At 39.8% G+C, this 23,682-nt stretch overlaps 1 protein-coding gene across 3 annotated transcripts in view; it reads left to right on the top strand.

The window, feature by feature from the left end:
- Positions 1–23,682, top strand: part of HECW1 (HECT, C2 and WW domain containing E3 ubiquitin protein ligase 1) — a 499,703-nt gene that overhangs the window by 173,936 nt on the left and 302,085 nt on the right. For all 3 annotated transcript variants that reach the window (XM_073678211.1, XM_073678212.1, XM_073678213.1), the window contains one exon: positions 1,610–1,717. In XM_073678211.1, coding sequence (XP_073534312.1) covers positions 1,610–1,717 — 108 coding nt within the window. The remainder of the gene's footprint in view (positions 1–1,609; positions 1,718–23,682) is intronic.

The raw sequence follows: 23,682 nt of genomic DNA, 5'->3' as shown, positions 1-23,682 counted from the left end.
AAGGGTTAATAAAGTTCTTGAATGAGGTTTTGAGCACCTTGAGAGGTGCAGTTTTTAGAATGGTGTCACTTTGGGGTATTTTCTGTCATAAAGACCTCTCAAAGTGACTTCAAATGTGATCCCTAGAAAAATGGTTTTGTAAATTTTGTTGGAAAAATGAGAAATCACTGGTCAACTTTTAACCCTTATAGCTCCATAACAAAAAAAATTTTTGTTCCAAAATTGTGCTTATGTAAAGTAAACATGTGGGAAATGTTATTTATTAACTATTTTGTGTGACATATCTCTCTGATTTAAGGGCATAAAAATTAAAATTTAGAAAATTGCAAAATTTTCAACATTTTTGCCAAATTTGCATTTTTTTCACAAATAAACACAAGTGATATTGAAGAGATTTTACCACAATCATGAAGTACAATATGTCATGAAAAAACAGTCTCAGAATCTGGGGGATCCGTTGAAGTGTTCCAGAGTAATTACCTCATAAAGTGACAGTGGTCAGAATTGTAAAAATTGGCCTGGTCATTAACGTACAAACCACCTTGGGTTGTAAAGGGGTTAAAGCAAAAATAATAATGACCCTGCTCGTAAGAGCTTACAATCTGCAATGAGGTAGGGGTGACACAAGTACAGTGGCTTATTTACAATGATGGTTCAGCCATCTTGATGGGATGAGGGATAGATTAAGGCTGCATGAGCTCATCACCGTATATTGCCATGGGGGAATAAGAATTATAAGCAACAGGTATTGTTTGATAACAGTGTAATCCAACTGGAGTGCCCCTTCTCCACCTATATTGAATTGTCTCAGCGATCGTATAGTGTAAGTTTTTCTTCTTTATCCTGTTTATTTTATGTAACTGCTTATGTATTTTAAGGTCTCCTTTGTAACATCCTTGTATATATGTTTCTTAAATAATGCCTCCCTTTTGGATTAAATATAAAATTTAATAGTTCTGTTTCTCTTGTCCTGTAATCGTTCCCTTCCCCGAAGCCATATACACTACCAAAACGCAGGCGTCCAGCCGGGCCTGCATTATAATTCAAACTCGGCCGGTGGTGGCAGAGAATATTAATAATTGGGCTATCATGAAGCTGACAGTGACCGCACGGAGGGCGTTAAATATGGATTCCAGGCTTTGGAACCCAGAGGTGTGATGCCATGCGCTCCCTGGTTACTTACCGATACCTACGCACCCAGTAGTCTGGATCGCGTGCTCGCGACTCCGGACGAAATACTGTCAGCGTAATGGCACGGTGAGATATTGTGTGATCTCCCCGGTGTGGTCCCTGTGTTGGAATCAGTCATATATATGACTACTTCAAAAAATGGATGGTTTTGAATTTAAAGAGTTTAATGGATAGATCATATATCTGAGCAGTATAGCTGAAATGGACATTTATGCTTCTTTTTGACTGTTAGAGTAAAGTTTCTGGCCAATTAATGTGTAAACCCACTGTAAGTGATTGCATAGACTAGTACCTTGTCAGCCCTAAAACGTTTCCAATTATTGATGGAGACAGCCACCTTTAAACATATGACAACTGTTTTTACTTTCAGCGTGAATTTTTTTCTCCATAGCTAACTTTACTTTCTGACTTCTTGTAGATGAAGTGTTGTCAGAAAACTTTCTGGATTATAAGAACCGTGGAGTGAATGGCTCTCACAGAGGACAAATCATCTGGAAGATTGATGCCAGCTCATACTTTGTGGAACGTAAGTAGACTTGAATGTATATACAGTAGCACAGTATGTGGTATGGAATTAAATTACATTATTTAAATTTGACTTAAGAATTCAAATAAAATTAACAAAAAAAAGGTTATTTCGTAGCATTAATTGCACTTGTTGCATCTATAAATTTTTTTACATTTTATTTTATGTCATTTGGAACTTAAAGATTTGTCATATTTTATTACACTTGATAGTACAGGCTGCGAGATAATGTATGATGCATTCTTTATTCATTACTGAGTTTGAGTAAAATTAATTTAAAGACTTTTAATTATGTAAAAACCTTTTGAATACCTAAATAGTTTTTATAAGACTTCATTCAGACTTGTGTTTTTTTGTTTTTTTGCACATAAAGTAAAAACTAACCATTTGTCATTAGAATGCTGGATCAGGTTTTCATCTACTGTATTTTGCTCTGTGACTGTTTTTAGCATCATCGTGGCATTTTTTTTCCTCGTGCGCAAAAAACAAATCTACATTTCTCTTGTCCATTAAACAGTAAAAATGGACAGCCCTCGGATGATGGATGGCAACTCTGCTATCTACGTTTTCCATGAACCCATTGAATTGAATGGATGAGTTTGGTCTGTGATTTGGATTCAAAACAGATAAAACACGAGCATGTGAACAGCCCCGTAGACTTTATCTGTGAAACACATGGATAGTACTTGTATGTGAAATGTCCGAATGAGCCCTAACTTGCCAAGATTTGTATCAATTTCATTTGCTATTGAAAGATAGCAAAGTAGTGAGATGTGTTTCTCTTGAAGGACGTCTCACAAATCAATGTTTATGAGCAGTCATTGCATCATGGTCTTCCATCAGTTTTATATATGTGATTATTGTCTCCTCCGGTATCTGAGATCATACATCATTCATTTCCACTTTTTTGTACATTAGTAGATTACAGGTTTTTTTTTATTACAGAGCATAATGGAATATGTATAGGATATGTCATCACCTTCTGATCAATGGAGGTCCAACTACCTGTTGCAGTTTACAATACCAGCAAAATGAATGAAATTTCTAAAAAAAAATTCTTTGCAGATTTGAAGCATTTTTTGGATTTTATCCTAAATCATATGGCAAGGCTCGTTAAAGGGTCGATATTGACTTTCAGCATTGCTACTTCCAATAGGTGGCACTAGAGTTCTCTTTGAAGAGGCAATTTGCATGCTTTTTGGGTGCAGACATTTCTGCTGCTGATAATTGACATGTGTACATATCATAAGTTCTCATGGGGTTAATATCTTGCTCTCTAAGTAAAAATTCAATGTTTGTACTTAGAGTGGTTTTCCAGGCTTTAGCTAAATTGGGGCTGCACTCTGGGGCTATGCCGATCACATGCTGTTGATCACAGCACCGCCTGCTCAATATGGCAATGGAGGGTATTTCTGACAGTGTGCATAATGTAAACTGTCAGGGTTCACCAGTATACAGTCATATAAACTTACCGCAAGCTAGGGGATCCTGACAGTTAACATTGTGCACACTGTCAGGATTACCTTCAATTGCCAGATTGAGCAGGTGGTGATGTGACCAACAGCATGTGTGACCAACAGCATGTGATCTGCATAGTGGAGGCTACGTGCCAAACAGATTCTTATCCTCTTCGCTCAATACACACTGTCAGGATTCACCACTCTGCAGTCACTCACAGTGACTACAGGAATGTAGCTCAAGCTCAGAAAACCCATTTAACCACTTCAGCACCATTCACTGTAAATATACAGTACATCCTTAGTGACTTGCCAATATGTTTATTTAAGTCCATTATTCTTTTGGTGATGGAGCCCCAGAGTGCAGCCCCAGCAATGGATCCAGATCTCACTCTGGTCCTGGTGATATCATCAGGACATCATTGGTTTGGATTTTAATCACATTATTACTATGGCAATCAATCACGGGGCTCACAGAAAAATATGGGAAAACTAATTTTACCAGAAGTTTTTTCTGAAAAAAATCATCTCTCTCCTTATGTCTCCTGTATATACAGTATACATATTACTGAAATTACTTCTTTTCTAACTATTTTTACACTGTTGTATGGCACTGCTCCTCTGCACAGTACCATCAACTGGGTCAGGCTGCCATGATGTATACCATCCCTATACTGTGACAGTGAAAGGAAATATATTCTCCTTATCCCTAAATCTCCTGTAGGAAACACTTACATGTATATACTTTTGACAATACTATGCACAGATGAATTAGGGGATTTGTTTTTAAAGTACATATTATAGACTAATTCAACTTTTTTCTAAAGTAAAAAAATATATATTAAAAACGTATAGTTCCTGTAACTGTCCATTTAAAAGGAAATAAAATATAACCTTGCCAATTTGGAAAATTTAGAAAGCGATGTTGTTCATAAAAAAAAAAAAAAAATTTGGATAACTTAAGAAACGAAAAATAAAAATCTCATTTATAATGCAGTATTCCACACGCTGACATTTTACTCTGATCATCAAGGCCAAAAACATCCCTGGTCATCAAAGGGTTAATGGAGACCTTATAAAAAACAAAATGACACATTAAATTACATGTGAAAAATGAGAAAATTATTTTAATGCCTTATTTGTATTCTGAGATCCAATTGCTTTAGGGTAGAGACCCAAAGCCCAAGGCTGAAATACTGAGAGATTCTGCAGACATTTCTGATTGCATCACCAAAAACATCAATGTCTCTATCTTGTCTTTTCTGAAATTAGGACTTGTCAGCTCCCCTGACATCTGTTCTAGTATTTCCTATAAAATACCAATTTTGAAGCCTTTGGAGCCGTCTTTACCTACAACTCACAAAAATCTTGAAAATTATTTTTTCTGGAGAATAAAGAAGCCTTCTTAAACAAGTCTGTCATCAGAAAATGACTGTTCAAACCAAGTCCAGCACTTTTTAGGAGACAAAGCCCTAAGAAAAAAAATCATACTTTTAGTGTCCAGATTCATTAGATACTTCTTTTCCATCTACCTCTACCTTCATCTTCCTTGATTGATTGTTCTGGCATTACAGGAACGAGAGTAGAGCAGAGATTGGGGGGAAAATAAGTAGGTGGGAAGGAGCACTGAACCGCTCGGACATGCCCAGGGTGCACCGAGCACCTCATTAGCATATTTGATTAAAGAACAAATTCTGGCAAATTCAGCAACAGGTTTGACCACTAAAAGTACAATTGTTATTAAGATTGTAGGGGTGATTCATTAAGACTGGTGTAACGCATGCCAGTCTTAGGCCAGGCCCCACTATCAGTATTTGGTCAGTATTTTTTCTCAGGAGTGGGAGCCAAAACCAGGAGTGGGTGATAAATGCAGAATTGGTGACTTGTTTCTATTAGACCTTTTCTCTGATTGTTCCTCACCTGGTTTTGGCTCCCACTCCTGAGAAAAAATACTGACCGAATACTGACCAAATACTGATAGTGGGACATGCCCTAAAAGAAAGCCTCAATGGAGTACAGTGATTTGATTCATGATGACTTATTAGGGGTGTTTTACACCAGATTCCTGACGTAAACGCCTTAATGAATTGTTCCCTATGTGTCTTACAAAGTGCTGTGCTTGGTTTGAACAGTCTTTTTCTGCTGTCGGAATCTTTGCTAAAAAGCTGCTCTTGGTACCATATTGACACCAATTTCTTGCAAATTCAACTATAGATTTACGACAGTAAAGACCGATTATTTTTAGGATTGTGTCTCCTATGGGTGCCGTTTGTGGTTTGAACAGTAATTTTCTGCTGACAGACCCCCTTTAAAATAGCTATTGGTACCATACATAATACTATTCGCTGTAATAAACTGGGTACTACAAAAAATAATAACCCTATAGCTGCTAAACGTCCGCTGTCACTTATTTATTCGGAGACTTGGGCACAAGAGGAAAAATAGGTGAAAACAATTCTTGCTGACACAGGAAAAAAAAGATCAGAGTGATAGAAAAAGAGTAGTCAGCTTCCTTTTGAGCACAATTGTGATATCATTGTTTTTCCTTTGTTCTCTATTAGATTTCTGCCTATGATTTTTTAAGTCTCTGTTCGGTCGATTATAAGATTCCAGTGTTTTCGGTTTTCAACGACAATGAAACCAGAATACAAAAAAGCTAGAAGTACGGGCATGAAATCCGCTTATTCCGTGGTCAGAGTTAAGCACAGCTATAGAGTTTATATTACGGCTTCTCCAAGCTCAAGTCCTGCGTTATGGAATTCCAATTAGATTATCACTGACCTAGATTTCCAATAGCTAATACCTTAAAGTTGAACATGTAAAATTAAGGGGTCTGACAGTTTTGTCAGACTTATGATGAGAACCGTATTAAGGCTCTTTGTTGCCTTGGGACAAGGAGCAGACCTGTCTCATTTAATGTTCTCCTGGTCTTTAAGCAGTCTCTGTTTAGGCGAATCGTGACCCTCTCTACATAGAGACCTAAGTCTCGGTTAATTATTATAATACTGTTGGACATCTTAAAGGGACTTTCCTCAGAAACTTTAGTTATTAAAAAATGCAATTTAATGAAAATCATTTTACTGATCTGCACAACATGATGGATTATTCTCTGTGGATCCAGGTCAGAAAAGCAGTTATCTTGCCTTTCAGTATTTCCTGGCAAATACATAGTTATATAGGTTGAAAAAAGACATACGTCCATCACGTTCAACCTTTCTCCATCAATTATACATTCTCTGTCCTAGATTATTTATAACCAACAATGCAATTTGTTGTGAGAAAATCATCCAGCCCTTTTTTATAGTTGTTATAGTGTCCGCCATTACTACTTCTTGTGGTTGGCATTCCACAGTCTGACTGCTCCAACTGTAAAGAACCCTTTCCTGTTTAGCTGACGGAACCTCCATTCATGATGAGTGTTCCCTGGTCCTTAGTATGGTCTTTGAAAGGAATAAGCCGTGTGCCTGTCGTTTATACTGACCACATATATATTTATACATATAAATGAGATCTCCTCTGAGACATCTTTTTTATAAGCTAAACAAGCCCAACTTTTCCAACCTCTCATCATATGAGAGGCCTTCCATCCCTTGTAATAAAATCGTTGCCCGCCTTTGAACTGACTCTAACTTCCGAATATTTTTTTTTAAATGTGGAGCCCAAAATTGAATCCCATATCCTAGATGTGGCCTCACAAGTGATTTATAAAGGGGTAACAATACGTTGGAGTCACGGAATACTGTATGCCTAGAGCTTTTTGTTGCCTAGAGTATCAATCCAAATCTTGCCCCTGACAAACCAGGAACTAGGTTAAAGGGATTTTCCCACGAAGGAAAGTTGATTTTAAACAATAGATCTTGGAATAATAATAATTTCCACAATTGGATGTGTTTAAATAAAATGTTCCTGTGCTGAGATAATCTTGTAAATGTTCCCCTGTGTAATGGCTGTGTCTGACCGTACAGGAACATGGTCTGATCATACCACATCTCCTGGGCAGGGGAAGAAGCAAAAGAGTATACAGACATTTCAGGGGATCACAGCTGATTCTTTCTGTGAGGTAAAACATTTCTCTGCCTGTTTTTAAACAATGTTTTATTTCAAAGAAAGAATCAGCTGCGATCCCGTGCTGTAATGTCTGTATACTCTTTTGCTCCCTCCCCTGCCCAGGAGCTGTGGTATGATCAGAACATGTTCCTGTACGGTCAGACACAGCCATTACACAGTACACAGCAGGGACACATTTATAAGATTATCTCAGCACAGGAACATTTTATTTAAACACATCCAATTGTGGAAATTATTATTATTCAAAGATCGAGGGGATAACATTCATGGAAGAGCAAAAGAGTTCTTGTCATGTAACATATTTATTATTAACGGCTAATTCATTGATATTATTATTTTTATAGTGCTACCTTCATTGATTGATTTATTTATACAATATTTTGGCCAGTAGGATTCTTACCCACATTCACCTTCCTTCACATCATCATTACTTAGAATTATGTTGTATTTTCACATCATTTACATATCTTCTAAAGCTTGGTTATGTCTTTGCTTACTAAATGTAGTTTTCTTTTCTCATTTTATACACTTGTAGTGTATAATCCACATGAAAGGCCATAAATGCTGATGTGGTCTGGATCTTGCCTCTAATACCTCACCTATTGAGGCTACCAATTTTCCATTGACTGATTTACAGCTATCACTGTACTCAAGTAGAGCAAATCTCTTCATAGTGTAGGTCTCTGGAGTCCTTTCCGTGCCCCCTGTACTGTCCGACAGCAAGCACTAATGCTGAGCCTGCTGTCAGTTAGGGCCGTGGGTGCGGTTACAGCTACTTCTCTCTATACACTGTGCGGTGACTGAAACTGTAAAGGCGCCACCACTGTGACTAAATGCCAAACGCTGCCAGGAAGAATAAAATTAATTTCCTCCAGGCAACAGGGCTCTCAGTGTGGCACCAGGCAAGTTCAATCACGCACAGTGTAGGAAAGACTAAGTGGAACACGAAAGGATGAGGGGAAGGAAGCCCAGACACTAAGGAAAGAGGGAGTGGAGACCCCTAGGCTGATCTAATAACACCCTGTCTACCCTACCTTCCCTATATTGGTTCCACACCAGTCGCTGAGCAGAAAACCTAAGCCCTGTATATCCATAGAGCTAGGCCCTTGATAGGAAGTGGGGGGGGTTGAGCACTGGTCAGTCCCCATTATAAACTAAAGACAACAAGGGAAACAAAGGGGGAAAACTTGAGCTTAAGCAGACACCAGAGAAATAACACCAAATGTCTTCCAAGGGCATCGGAGAGGAAGCTAGCTGACTGCTATAGCTCCAAGCCTTCACAACGGAAAATGTGAATATCACCGGTGACTCCCTGAAGCAGACTGAGAGTTTATAAACACCCAGACCATGGTGTGTCAATCACAGCATGAGGGAGGTTGCCTCTGGGTCCAAAAGTCAGAAGGATTAAGAAAGCGTCTGCAATGCCAAACGCAGTGACCTTCTGCAGCCAGATGCAGAGCGACTGTTTGTTACATCTGACACACCCGTGACAAGTTCAGAGTCTAAATATACTCTGTCAAATTTTAGAAAAGATTAGCAAATCTGCCCCAGTATGGTTAATGGACAGTAAGGTGCAATCTGTTGTCATTAGGGAAAATGTATTGAGTTTCAATTTTAGTCTAAAAATTCTGTACATGTGTTGTAAGTATTTTAGGATTGGGTGTGTTGACAATGACTTGCAGTAGTCCAGGGATATCTAGATAGATAAATATAAATATATATATATATATATATATATATATATATATATACAGCCTTTGTGTATATATACACACATATATATATATATATATATATATATATTTACATATACACATAGTCTAAAAAAAATACCAACTACCCATTTGGGCTCTAACTGTTAGAACTCTCCTGTTAGGTTTTTTCTATCTTGCTGGTCACATGACCTTTTTTGCCTATTTTATCCTGCTCCGCCCTCCTGGCCTTGCTGGACTTCATTGTAATTTCTACTCTTAAGCTAGCCTGGTGCTTAGTTACCTTTATCTGTCAGTTTAGCTAGGTCTTCGGACCTTTATGTTCTATGTTGTGTGTTTGTCTTTTACTGCTACAATTTCTGCTAGGAGGTGTCCAACTTTATCCCAGTCCCTAGTTCTTGTAGGGATCCCTCCCTTGCATCTTTAGGTCTTCATACAGACTAGCCGAGTACTTTAGCGGGTCTGATCGCAGGATCAGGTTCCCCGTTACATCGTAGGGATCTAGCTTAGTTCTATTGTAGGGACAGATCTCCTTTCTTTCCTTAGTGCTTGTAGCAGATCATAACAGTAAGTCCAGCCCAAAAAAATCTCTAAGGAAAGACTTCCAGTTTCCATCATGGTGTCGGTTCAGGATTTGGCTCAAAACCTGCAGGGACTCTCTCTGGAGGTGGCCGAGCTCCAACAACACGTGAGTAGCTGTTCTGGAGCACATTTTGTGGAGTCAAAGGTACGTTTGCCTGATTTATTTTTTGGTGATCAACAAGAATTTTTTACCTTTAAAAATGCTTGTTTGTTGCATTTTCGTTTGAGACCCAGATCCTCTGGTGATGAATCACAGCGCATAGGGTTCATAATGTCACTTTTGCGCAAAGAGCCTCAGGAATGGGCCTTTTCTCTCCAACCTAGTGATCCATGCTTTAGATCAGTGGATAGTTTTTTTTCTGCTTTGGGTTTGTTGTATGATGATCCTGATCGTGTCTCATCAGCTGAGACTGAATTGAGACGTTTGAAACAGGGATCAGGTAATGTGGAAAAATATTGTTCTCACTTCCGTCGGTGGTCTGCCCAGGTGGGGTGGAGCGATTCAGCTTTGAAAAGTTTGTTTCTTGCGGGGCTAGGTGAAAGGGTTAAGGATTTGCTGATTGCTTATCTCACACCTGGAAACTTGCAGGAGGCAATGCAATTAGCTATACGGGTGGACAGGAGACTGCGTGCAAGGGTTAATGAGAGTAAATCCTCTGCCATGTCAGCTCCGAGTCTTGAGAGGGTCTGTACTGACATTGGAGAGCCGATGGAGATTGGGGCGATGGCACCCCGCTCTCAGGAAAAAGACCGCAGGTCTTCTGAAGGTTTGTGCTTTTATTGCGGGAAATATGACCATTTTATTAAGAACTGTGTGGTTCGTATGAACAAAGAAAAAAAAAAAGGTCAGTTACGCCCGTATAGCCTGTTTAAATACTAAGGGTGTATTTCTTTCTGCTACTACTGCTGCTCAGGAAGAATTAATTGAATTTCGGGTATTTGTGGATTGTGGTTCTACTCTGAATGTGATGGGGGATTCTTGGAAAAACTTAAATTAAAACCCAAACCTTTGTCATCCCCTATTTCTGTGGTTTCTGTCGATAGCTCCCTTGAAGAGTGTTACTCACAAGGTCTGTAAATTTCCCCTCACTATTAATGGTGTTCACCAAGAGAATTTGGATTTGGTAGTATTAAATAATTTGCCTTCTCCAGTAGTTTTGGGGTTGCCCTGGTTAAAACTGCACAGTCCTGTACTGGATTGGTCTACCAATGAAATTAAGTCCTGGAGCCCTAAGTGTTATGACAAGTGTTGTAACAGACGTATTGCTGCGGTGGAAAAAGGGGAATTACCTGTACCTATTCAGGATTTTTGGAGAGTTTTTTCTGAAGAGGAGTCACAAATTCTGCCTCCTCATAGAGACTATGATTGTACCATTGAATTTGTCCCTGGAGCGACTCTTCCTAAAAGTCATTTATTTAATCTTACTATTCCTGAGAGAAAGGCTTTGGAGGAATACATACAGACAAGCTTGGCCGCCGGTCACATTAGGCCTTCCAAGTCTCCTGTGGCTGTTGGATTTTTTTTTGTTAAAAAAAAGGACGGCGAATTACGTCCTTGTCTGGATTTTCGTGAGATTAATAAAATTACTGTACGCAATCCTTACCCACTGCTATTGATTCCTGATTTGTTTAACCAGTTAGTGGGGGCCAAGTGCTTCTCTAAAATTGATCTCCGGGGGGCATACAATTTGTTGCGCATGAAGGAGGGTGATGAATGGAAGACTGCTTTTAACACTCCTGTGGGTCATTTTGAGAATCTGGTTATGCCTTTTGGTTTTACCAATGCTCCAGCATTTTTTCAGAATCTTATTAATGACATCCTTAGACCTTTGATCGGCAAAAATGTGGTTGTGTATTTGGATGACATTTTGATTTATTCACCAGATCTGGAGTCTCATTGGCGGAGCGTACGTGAGGTATTACAGTTATTAATTGACAATTCACTTTTTTCTAAGCTAGAGAAATGTGAGTTCGCTGTACAGAGAATTAGTTTTTTGGGCTACTTTATCTCCAGCGAGGGCTTTGAGATGGACCCGGTGAAAGTTCAAGCTGTGCAGGAATGGCCTAGGCCTATTGGTTTGAAATCGATACAGAGGTTTTTGGGTTTCGCCAATTATTACAGAAAATTCATTAAAAAAATTTCTATTATTGTCAAACCACTGACCGATCTCACCAGGAAAGGTGCTAATGCGGTTCAGTGGACTACTGAGGCCATTGAAGCTTTTGTGTTTCTAAAGGAAAGGTTCAGCTCTGCTCCCATCCTTATGCAGCCTGATGTGACTAAGCCGTTTTTGGTTGAGGTTGATGCTTCTTCGGTAGGGGTCGGTGCGGTGTTGTCTCAGAAAAACAAGGATGGAGTACATCCCTGTGCCTTTTTTTCCAAAAAAATTTCTGAGACTGAACTTAATTACGATATTGGTAATCGGGAATTGCTGGCTATTAAACTCGCATTTGAACACTGGCGTCATCTCTTGGAAGGTGCTGAATTTCCCATTCAGGTTTTCACTGATCATAAAAATCTGATCTATCTTGATGCTGCCAAGCGCTTGAATGCCCGTCAGGCTAGGTGGGCACTTTTTTTCTCGCGGTTTAATTTTTCCGTTACTTACATCCCGGGTACCAAGAATGTTAAAGCTGATGCTTTGTCTCGCAGCTTTTCTCCCATGGTCGGTGCTGAGGAGGAGGAGAGCATTTTACAAGAAGGTGTTGTGATTGCTGCTTTGGACTCCGTTTTGGAAGATGAGATTCTTAAAGCACAGGAGAATGCCCCATCTAACACTCCCCATGGGAGGTTGTTTGTGCCTAGGACCTTTAGGAGAGATTTGTTTGTCGAGTGTCATGAGTCTCGGTTGGCAGGTCATCCAGGAATTTCTGAGACCAAGAGACTTGTGGGTCGCAGTTTTTAGTGGCCTGGATGGCAGAAGGAAGTCATTAAGTGGGTGCGTCAATGTACGGTGTGTGCTAGATCTAAGTCTTCACATACTCCTGCAGCGGGGTTGCTTTGCCCTCTGGAGGTTCCTAGTGCACCTTGGACACATCTGGCTATGGACTTTATTACTGACCTTCCCCCCTCTGAGGGTTTCACGGTCATCTGGGTGGTCGTGGACCGTTTTAGCAAGATGTGTCACTTGGTTCCTTTCATCAAACTGCCCTGCGCTAAGACACTCGCTAAGGCCTTTGTCAAGGAAATTGTCAGACTACATGGCGTTCCTACTGACATTGCTTCGGACAGGGGACCTCAGTTCGTGGCTCGTTTTTGGTGTGCTTTTTGTGACAGGTTGGGAGTTCATTTGTCGTTTTCATCCGGATATCATCCTGAGTCTAATGGCCAGACAGAAAGGAAGAATCAGGATGTTGAGCAGTTCTTGCGTTGTTTTGTGGCAGACAATCAGGAGGGGTGGTCTGAGTTTCTGCCACTTGCTGAGTTTGCTCTTAACAACCATACATCCTCTTCTGCTGGTTGTTCGCCTTTTTTTTGTTGTTCTGGGAGACATCCGTCTTTTGTGTCATTCTCCAAATTGGTATCGGCTGTGCCGGAGGAGGAGAGTTTTTCCGGTGATTTGGAGAGAGTTTGGACGGATGTGCGTGGTAATCTTCAGGAGGCTAACAAAAAATCTAAGAGGTACTTTGATAGGAAACGGCAAGAGGTTTTGTTTGCTATTGGTGACATGGTTTGGTTGTCCTCTAAGAATCTGCAGTTGAGGATTCCTTCTAAAAATTGGGTCCGAAGTTTGTAGGGCCCTTTAAGGTGCTTCAGGTAGTTAACCAATCTGCTGTTAGGTTGGAGGTTCCTACCTCCTGGAAGATTAATCCGGTGTTTCATGTTTCTCTGTTGAAAAGAGCTTATGTGTCGGATGGAGACGCCTCTGCCACTGTTCCTCCCGTGGTGGAGAACGGGGAATACGAAATTTCCCGCATCCTAAATTCTAGACGGTATAGAGGGAGTTTGCAGTATCTCGTCGCTTGGAAGGGTTTCGGACCCGAGGATAACTCGTGGGTGAGGGCGGATGATGTTTCTGCTTCCTGACTTGTCAGAGCGTTTCACAAGAGGTTTCCTGATAAGCCTGGGCCTAGGGGATCCGGAGGATCCTCATAGAAGAGGGGGTACTATTAGAATTCTCCTGTTAGGTTTTTTCTATCTTGCTAGTCACATGACCTTTTTTGCCTATTTTATCCTGCTCCGCCCTCCTGGCCTTGCTGGACTTCATTGTAATTTATACTCTTAAGCTAGCCTGGTGCTTAGTTACCTTTCTCTGTCAGTTTAGCTAGGTCTTCGGACCTTTATGTTCTATGTTGTGTGTTTGTCTTTTACTGCTACAATTTCTGCTAGGAGGTGTCCAACTTTATCCCAGTCCCTAGTTCTTGTAGGGATCCCTCCCTTGCATCTTTAGGTCTTCATACAGACTAGCCGAGTACTTTAGCGGGTCTGATCGCAGGATCAGGTTCCCCGTTACATCGTAGGGATCTGCTTGTAGCAGATCATAACACTAACTTAACACAGATCTAGAAGGCATCCTGAAAAATAACAAAACTGTTTAATGGGTCAGGCTTCTCACAGTGAGCTCATGGGACTTCTCAAGCTCTGACCCAGTCTGCCTTCAGAACAGACCTTTTTATGCCTCAAAAACAATATACAGTTAGAGTGCAACCTATTATGTATATGGAGGGGCAAATGAAGCTGCTTATCACAATAAATGTTTGCTTGACACATTGCATCACAGAGTGTGCAGTGAATTCTTCATATTAATCAGTAATAAGGTCATACTGAGTGCTCTAAGGATCAAGAATAAAGCCCACACTGTGAGGACATGGAGTGGCAGGTCACAATCTACCAACGACACCCCCATTACATAAAAATCCAGGCCCAGAAAGGAAACTTATCGAAATCCTCAGAAAACTAGGTTTGTGAATAAATCCATGTTTCCTGTTTTCCTTTTATATTATTCCCTCTAGTATTATTCTGTAAATTCACTGTTTTCTTTGATGTTTGGACTAATAGTCTACAGGCATGTCTTACATAGGGCATCATAAATATGTAACAGCTCCAACCACTGAGATCAATATGCAGAACAGAAATAAATCACTATGTTGGGGGAAAAGCGGATTTTACAGTCTCTGTTGTGGACCCCAATATATTTGGAAATCCCCATTTAAATATCCTGAGTTTCTCCCTGCCCCTGCTCTGACATATAAAAAAAGGGATTTCATTGTGAGAGTAGACCTGATTAATGAACAGTTTTCCTTTTTCTTTCTTTTCATTAGAACAAAAAAAATTACTTTTAAACCATAACGCAACTTTGATTTAGTTTAGTTTTGAAAAAACTACAAAATATGCAAAATAACAAGGACATTGGTTTCGATTCAGCAAACCTTTTGCGCCAGGATTATGGTGTAAAAAGCTTTGAAAAGTTGCAACATTTTGACGCAGCGCGAGCCTTCTCTAAAATTTTGCGACTTATAACATTCTCACACCAGTTTTGCAACTCCTGATGATCAAATTCAATTATAAGCAGCGGCATTCCTTCCGCCAAAATCTTACTCCAGTTCCCAAATGGAGAAAGATTTGTTGCAAGGTGCACAAGGAGGCACATGTCACTTCTCAGACGCTCCTGATTCATTAAGAGACATGCACCTCGTACTGAATCTGAACTGTCTGACTCCAGTATGCCCCCTCATCAAGACTGGCATGAGTAATGCTGGTCTTGATGATTTGTGGCCTTTGTGTTTCATGTATCCATATAGTCACAGTGGTCCCTTTGCCCATAATAATCAACAATGGTTAATTCTCCAAACTGAACTGGAGCAATGAGTTCTACACCCTAAACCATACCCCTAAATTAATTTCAGACTCGCGACTAGATCCTCTAAATATAATCAGTCTTCTTATGGTAGAATCAGACCCCTGACCAGATCATCACATTAATATCAGACCTGAGACGTGCAAAAAAAAAATGAAAGTGCCATATATTAATATTAGACCCCACCTGTACCTTAATTTGGACCCCAGAAAAAAACAGCAATAAATGTTCAGACTCCAGATCAAACATTTCTCCTAATCTCAGCTCTTGTTCAGTTCTGGACATTGCTGCCTTAGGCCTCATTCACACTCCAGTATTTGGTCAGTATTTGGCCTCAGTGTTTGTATGCTAAAGCCAGGAGTGGAACTTACAGAGAAAAACTATAATTTAAAAATTGACACCTGTTCTCTGTTTTGGAGATACTCCTTGCTTTGGTATACAAATACTGATGAAATACTGTTCAAAATACTGATGTGTGAATAAAGCCTTAGGCTAGAGTAGGGTAGGTGTACAATCCACTTAAACTAATTTAATAGATAATAGCCATTTTCTTTCTTTTTATGTATTTTGCAACTCTACCAGCATATAGGTGGAAACTATATATTACCTGAGGGATAATAGCAGAGTGACTCTCCATAAAACCGTGTGAGTTACAAAACACAGCAGCCATGAGTTCTTCTAAGCAGCTGCCTAGCACTCTGAAAATGAAAATGGTGGAGGCCCACAAAGCTGGAGAAGTCTATAAGAAGATAGCAAAGCGTTTTCAAGTTGCTCTTTCTTCAGTTCGAAATGTAATTAAGAAATGTCAGTTAACAGGAACTGTGGGGGGTCAAGATAAGGTCTGTAAGACCAAGCAAAATTTCAGTGAGAACTGCTCGTAGGACTGCTAGAAAGGCAAATCAGAATCCAAGCTTGACTGCAAAAGACCTTCAGAAAGATTTAGCAGACTCTGGAGTTGTGGTACATTGTTCTACTGTTCAGAGACACCTGCACAAATATGGCCTTCAACGAAGTCATCAGAAGAAAAACCTCTCCTGTGTCCTCACCATAAAATTCAGCATCAGAAGTATACAAAAGAACATCTAAACAAGCCTGATGCATTTTGGAAACAAGTCCTGTGGACTGATGAGGTTAAAATAGAACTCTTTGACCACAATGATCAAAGGTATGTGTGGAGAAAAAAGGGCACAGAATTACAGGAAAAGAACATTTCGCTAACCATTAACCATGGGGGGTGGATCAATCATGCTTTGGGTTTGTGTTGCAGCCAATGGCACAGGGAATATTTCACAGATAAAGGGAAGAATGCATTCAATGAAATTCCAACAAATTGTTGATGCAAACATAACACCATCTGTAAAAAAAGCTGAAATTGAAAAGAGGATGGCTTGTACAAATGGATAATGATCCTAAACACACGTCAAAATCCACAATAGACCACCTCAAAAGGCGCAAGCTGAAGGTTTTACAATGGCCCTCACAGTCCCCTAATCTGAACATCATTGAAAATCTGTGGCAAGACCTCAAAATAGCAGTACATGCAAAACGACCCAGGAATCTCCCAGAACTGGAAGAATTTTCCAAGGAAGAATGAATGAAAATCCCTCAAACAAGAATTGAAAGACCATTGGCTGGCTACACAAAGTGTTTACAAGCTGTGATATCTGCAAAATGGGGTGCTACTAGGTACTAACCATGCAGGGTGCTCAAACTTTTGCATCAGACCATTTTCCTTTTTGTAATTTGAAAATGTAAAAAATGACAATATTTTGTTTGGTCAAAAATACAAAGGAAATGTGTCATCTTTAACTTAAACCTTTTTAGAGATCTTTTCATCTTCCACTTGCTTAACTGTTCATAATAACAGTAATTTTTACCAGGGGTGCCCAAACTTTTACATGCCACTGTATAACTCCTACTTGGCAATTCTCCAATTCATGGACTGTCCAAGTGAAATCAGGACTGTTGGCAAGTATTTGATTGTCTAAAATGCTACTCATGACATCTTAAACAGAACCAGAAATCTATTACCTGGGGCTTTTGTAAGCCTAATTTGCATAAGCGAAGCATTTCTAAGATTGCCCCCAAGAAAATAGATTACTTAAACCCCTTTACGACCTTGGACGTATAACTACGTCCAAGGTCTTCTCCCTCCTTCTGATGCGGGCTCCGGTACTGAGCCCGCATCTTTCCCGGCTCATGACAGCTGATCTGTACAGCTGTCATGTGCCCCTAACAGCCGTGGGTGGAATCACGATCCACCCTCGGCTGTTAACATGTTAAATGCTGCTGTGAAACTCCGACAGTGGCATTTAACATAGCCTCATAAGACCTGCCCATCAGCACGCCCGTCACATGATCGTGGTGCCCCGATGGGACATGACAACCCAGGTTCTGCAGGAGACCCCTGTGGTTGTCATTGCTGGGATGCTATGAGTGCCGTCCGGCGGTCGGGGTTCATAGCACATAAGCATTTTTGTTACACATAGCAGGGCTGAAGCCCTGCTATGTGTAGCACAAGCGATCAGATGATCACAGCTTCAAGTCTCCTATGAAGACTACTGAAGCAATTAAAAAGTAAAAGAACATTTTTTAAAAAATGAAAAAATATAAAAGTTCAAATTACTCCCCTTTTGCCCCATTCAAAATAAAACAATTAAAATAAAAAATCTAAGATATTTGGTATCGCCGCATTCAAAAAATGCCCGATCTATCAATATATAAAAAGAATTATTCAGATCGGTAAACGGCGTAGCGATAAAAAAAATCTAAACGCCAGAGTTACGTTTTTTTGGTTGCTGCAACATTGCAATAAATTGCAATAACGGGCGATCAAAACATCGTATCTATCCCAAAATGGTATCAATAAAAACGTCAGCTCGGCGTGCAAAAAATAAGTCCTCACCCAGCCCAAGTTCCCGAAAAATTGAGACGTTACAGGTCTCGGAAAATGGCGCTATTTATTATTTTTTTACAAACTTTGGATTTTTTTCACCACTTAAATAAAAATTAACCTATACATGTTTGGTATCTACGAACTTGTAATGACCTGGAGAATCATATTGGTCAGTCAGTTTTAGCATTTAGTGAACATGATAACAAAAAAAAACAATTGTGGAATTGCGCTTTTTTTGCAATTTCACTGCACTTTGAATTTTGTTCCTGTTTTCCTGTACAGGATATGGTAAAACCTATGGTGTAGTTCAAAAATACAACTCGTCCTGCAAAAAATAAGCCCTCACACGGCCATGTTGACTGAAAAATACAAAAGTTATGGCTCTGGGAAGAAGGGGGGCAAAAAACAAAAACATAAACTGAAAAACCAGAGGTGGTAAAGGGGTTAATGATCTGTACATTCTTTTATGTTTGTTCTGCGTAGGAGGAAATAGTGACAGGTCCCCTTTAAGGTGCAAAGTGACGGCAGTATCATTATTATAAAATGTGTTTCTCACCTTTCAGTATTGCATATGTTTCCATTACTGTGAAGCAGGTAATATATTAAGCTGCCTCTCTGGGCAATGCTAAACCAACGCTCGTGATTGAAGTAAGAAGTACTCAAATTCCTCGGCATCATTTCACAGAAAATCCACTTGACTACATTTTATATTTTTGCTCATCGCCTCCATCTCCTCTTTCTAATTCTGCCTTTATGAAATTGAGACAGTCATTGGGTTAAGTGACTGGGAGCTTCTCAGACTATAGAAAATGGTTCAGGAAAAGTATAAGCACTTAGCTTTGTAAAAGCACACAAAGGGTAACTCTACTGAATAGGAAAGTTGAAATGTTAGCAGAAAAAACATATAGGCCCCGAATCATCAAGGTCGGAATTGTTCAGTCTTCTGATTCATTAAGAGGCACACAGCCCTTAATGAATCCGGCGCATCTGAAAAATGGTTTGCGCTTCCGTGTGCTTCTCCACTAATCTGCGGCTGGGGCGGGATGCTCTGCGTTACATCACTGCTCCTCTAATTCATGATGGCATACCTTACTCCAGAAATCTCACTCCAGTCTGTAGTAAATTAATCCAATGCCCATTATAAAGGAGCTGGGCAAAACTGGCGTGAAAATGGCAAAAGTTGCAAAACACAAACTCAAGTTGTGCAAAAAATGTGCTACTTCTCAAAGTGTTTTACTCTAGAAATCTGGTGAAATTGATGAGTTAGGGCCATAGTGATAAACCAACCTTCTGTATCCAGTAGTGGACAACTCATCATTAATGGACCCAGGGCGCTGCATTAATTAAAAAAAAAGTGTTTTTTTATCTCCCGACCCAGCACCTCTCCACTTTTCATACATCACCCTTGGTTAATAGGAGATTATTGGGAGGTTTCAAAGTGTCTGCACTTATGAATATGTGAGTGAGAACATGTCTACGTTTGGCATAGTCAGGAAAATGATGGAAGTCAAAAATCCAAAAAGTCAAAATGATGAAATGAGAAAACTAGGATCCAACAATAGCCAGCAACACTTAAAGAGCGGACCTGGCTGCATGCACACCTGCTCCCTGTCACCTGCATATCGCTGTGAGTGCTCATATATTGGAACCCTGGGTGCAGGCTTGTCACTGAGTTACACATAAGGGTATCATGGAGTTCTCAGGGGAGGGGCAGAGCCTCTAGGAGATGGGCGGAGCTCACTCAGTGATGAGGCGGGGCTTAGAGCAGGAAGTAGAAGCAGTGCAAGGTGTGCTGGTCCTTACATTCTGTCATCTACCTGCTGTTGTGAAAAGTAGGGAGGGACTGAGAGGAGAAGGAGAGGGGGGATCATGTGGAGCAGTCTGTAAGAGTGGGGGATCATTGGGAGCAGCCTGTGAGAGTGGGGGATCATGAGGAGTGGTCTTTGATGAAGAGTGGATCACGGTGAGCTGTCTGTGAGGGAGAGTGGATCATGGTGAGCGGTCTGTGAGGGAAGGGATCATGGAGAGCGGTCTCTGAGAGAGGGTTACTGTAACGCTAGTTGCCGGCATTCCTGCGTTTCCCCTTTTTCCCGGCATGGACACTGACAAGCCCACCACCCCAGCCACAAGGCTGTGTCCCTGCCCTCTGCTTCCTGTTGCCATGACGGTGGTGCACCTAGTGTGCACGCATGTGCGCTCCCTAATTCTTTAAGGGGCAGCGTATGCACTTTGTCTAGGTCTTTATGCTTCTTTATCCACCTATGTCTTTATGCTTATTTTGACACACCTTAGGTTGACCCCGTAGATAGGTTGATGCCCTCTTTTCCTTTTGCTTAAATTCTTCAAAATGGTACATGTGATTCATGAATTTTGTGCAAAGTAAAGAAAATGTTCTCTGTTTTCTTTAACTTTTTTTGCTACTTTTTAGCTCAAGTTTTGCAAAGTGAAACAAAAAAACAGCCAACAATTCCTGTTGTATATAAAATCACTCCAGGGAGGGGAGATTAACAGGAGAACATTAGCACAAAAATTGTGCAACTTTTTAAAAAGTCACTATTGGTCAGTCAGCCGAAAACATCTACAGCCTAAGCCCCGCACACAATGACAAACTTTAAAAAAAAAAAAAGGAACAGATGAACACATAAAAAAGTGTCATAAAACAAAGGTGCAAATGAAAAGATAAATATGGCACAAACTAAATACAGGTGCAAAACACAAAACTAGACAAAAAAGGCCCAAAAGCAATAATATATTGGCTCCTTCGTGTTTTTTATACCAGCTCTGACACTTTTTAGAAAGTGGATGGAGAATAATGTAAGGGGCGTGACGTAGCGCTGCTCAACAGATTCACAATAGTTTTAACCAGAAGTTGGTATAGTTTATAGCAGAAATGTACTCCCTGTACATTTTCTGACTCTGGCTCATAGGCAGCCTAAAATATGCCCAAATTCATTAATAGGTATGCAGAATTTTGATCAAGATTGACAGGTAAAATGTCACTTTTGATGAATTTCCTCCAAGATCTTTTTTTGTTCATCCTGGACAGCTTTTTTAAAGGTCCTTTATTCTTGTGTAATGCAAATGCTGAGTAATTCTTCTATTTAAATAGGACCTGTCATTAGCTAATAATATGCAATTGTTTTACCTGCTCTAAATGTTGTTGCTGTTCTGAATCTGGAGCTGTTTTTTGATCCAGTGCACCTCCATTCCTGAGATATGATTATCTTCTCCTTTCATATAAATTCATCACACTCACTCCTGTGATAAAACAGGCAGGTAAATGTGTTACCTAAGGCAGCAAAATGTGTTACCTCAGAAAGCAGAAGCTTCCATTTATATGAATCTAGTCTTCTTAGCCAACTGAGCATGATTGTCAAGTGATGCCCACATAGAAAATATAAGGATCACGACTTCTTGCCTAACAAGAACAGATTTACATACAAGAAAGAGGCAGTTATCTCAGGTATGCAGAGGCAAAGGAAAAAAATGCAGATTCAAAAGAACATAGGCATTTAGTTCAGGTAAAAAAACAAAACAAACATATTCATGGCATGTGACAGGTCTTCTTTAAATGTTATAATTCACATATCTAAGAATTTTTAAAAAAAATATGTTACATATTTACAATATGTCTTTAATTATCAATTTTCTGTAATTAGTTGACATACTTAAAATACCGTATATTGTTTACCATAAATTATTTCAGATGAACAGTGTATGAAGCATTTTCCCATCTTCAAAGGAATTAGTTACATGTTTCAGTTTTTAATCTTAAACATCAAAGAAGTAGGGCAGATTTGATGTGCCTTACATGTCATATCCTAAAGGCATCTCTGAATTTTCCATGTCTTAAAATCCTACACATAAAATATAAAATACCGCTGAATTGCTTCCAAGAAAAAATGCTGTACTTGGAAATATAAGTATGCTAAAGCTTACAGAGTAGCAAGAAAATAATTTGTTAGCTTGAATTTAGGGGTGGTAGGCTTTGGTGGGTATTTTTGGGTTGTCTGCATTTTTGGGGTTGGGTGCGTTGACCAAAAGAAGACTGTCTCATATCTAGTTCACTTGGATTTCTTTTATTTTGTTTTCTCATAAAATTGAATGATGCAACAGATGCAAATGTCTTATGTAAAAAAAAAAGTTATAGAAAATGGAAACTGCACAAAAAATATAACTTTATAATAAAATTATGAAATAAACACTGAATATACAGTATGTATAATATAAATATAGTTGCAACTTAATTTAAGTCCCCTAATGTATATGAAATGAGTTATTCAGGACTTTAGTGTTGATGGGTTATCCTAAGGCTATGTGCCCACGATGCAGAAATGCTGCATATTTTTTCCCTGGCAGGAAAAACGCATGCGGATTTTACATGCGTTTTTCCTGCCAGGTAGAAGCCTTTGTCAAGCGTTTTTTAATACATTTCTGCATGCGGGTTATCAAGCGCTTTTCCAAGCGATTTTAGCATCACTTGGAAAAGTGCTTGAGAACTTGGTCACACTATATAAATCCAACCAACCAGCATGGATTTATATAGTGTGACCAAGTAATAGTTAAAAAAAAAGAATAAGAATGGTAAAAAATAAAAAATAAAGATTATACTTACCTTCCAATGGCTCCCGGTATTTTCTCCGCTCCGTTTGGTCTGTTGTATCGGTCGCGGTAGTGTGAAGGACCTGCGATGACATCATTGAGTCATGTGAGAGGTCATGCGACCGCCGACGTCTGCGATACAACAGACCGGACGCATCGCTGAGGAGGCCGGGGACATCGGAAGGTAAGTATAATCTTTATTTTTTATTTTAAATTCTTTTTTTTACAGGTACTATGGTACCTGAGTCTGGATGAGAGTCTCCTTTCCTCCAGACCCGGGTACCATCCGCACATTGAAATGCTTAATATCCGTGTTTGCAAATGTGCTGACACGGATTTTAAGCGTTTCAATGCAAGTCAATGGCGGCAATTACGCTGCTTGTCCGCAAAATTAATGGACATGCTGCGTTTTTTACCGCAATGATAATCCGCAGTGGAAATTTCCGCAGCATGTGCATAGCACATCCGGATTATCATTGGGGACCATGGGGCACGTATTACCAAGTTTTTTTTAAGTGTTTTTGCTGCGGAAATTCTGCGGCAAAAACGCTTGACAAACGCATAGTGGGCACGCAACCTTAGTATAAATTATCAATATCAGATGGTTTGGGGTCCGATACCTGGTACAAGAAGTAAACAATGTAGAATGTCGGAGCAACACCGTCTTCTACCTTGTGAAATGACTGTTCTTTGGTATTTTAGATAAACCTCTTTTAAAGTGCATGAGAGCTGAGCTGCAGTAGCTGAAAACAGTCATTACACAGATTATGGAGCTGTGCTAACAGATTATCATTGGGGTACCTGGTGTAGAACCTGAACTGATCCTATATTAATGGCCTTTTCTAAATCT

The sequence above is a fragment of the Phyllobates terribilis genome, unplaced genomic scaffold, assembly GCF_046119375.1.
Source record: "Phyllobates terribilis strain yellow unplaced genomic scaffold, ASM4611937v1 Scaffold_4__5_contigs__length_816908805, whole genome shotgun sequence".
NCBI lineage: Eukaryota > Metazoa > Chordata > Amphibia > Anura > Dendrobatidae > Phyllobates > Phyllobates terribilis.
Note: the sequence above shows the minus strand (reverse complement) of the source record. Positions and strands in the feature narration are given on the sequence as shown.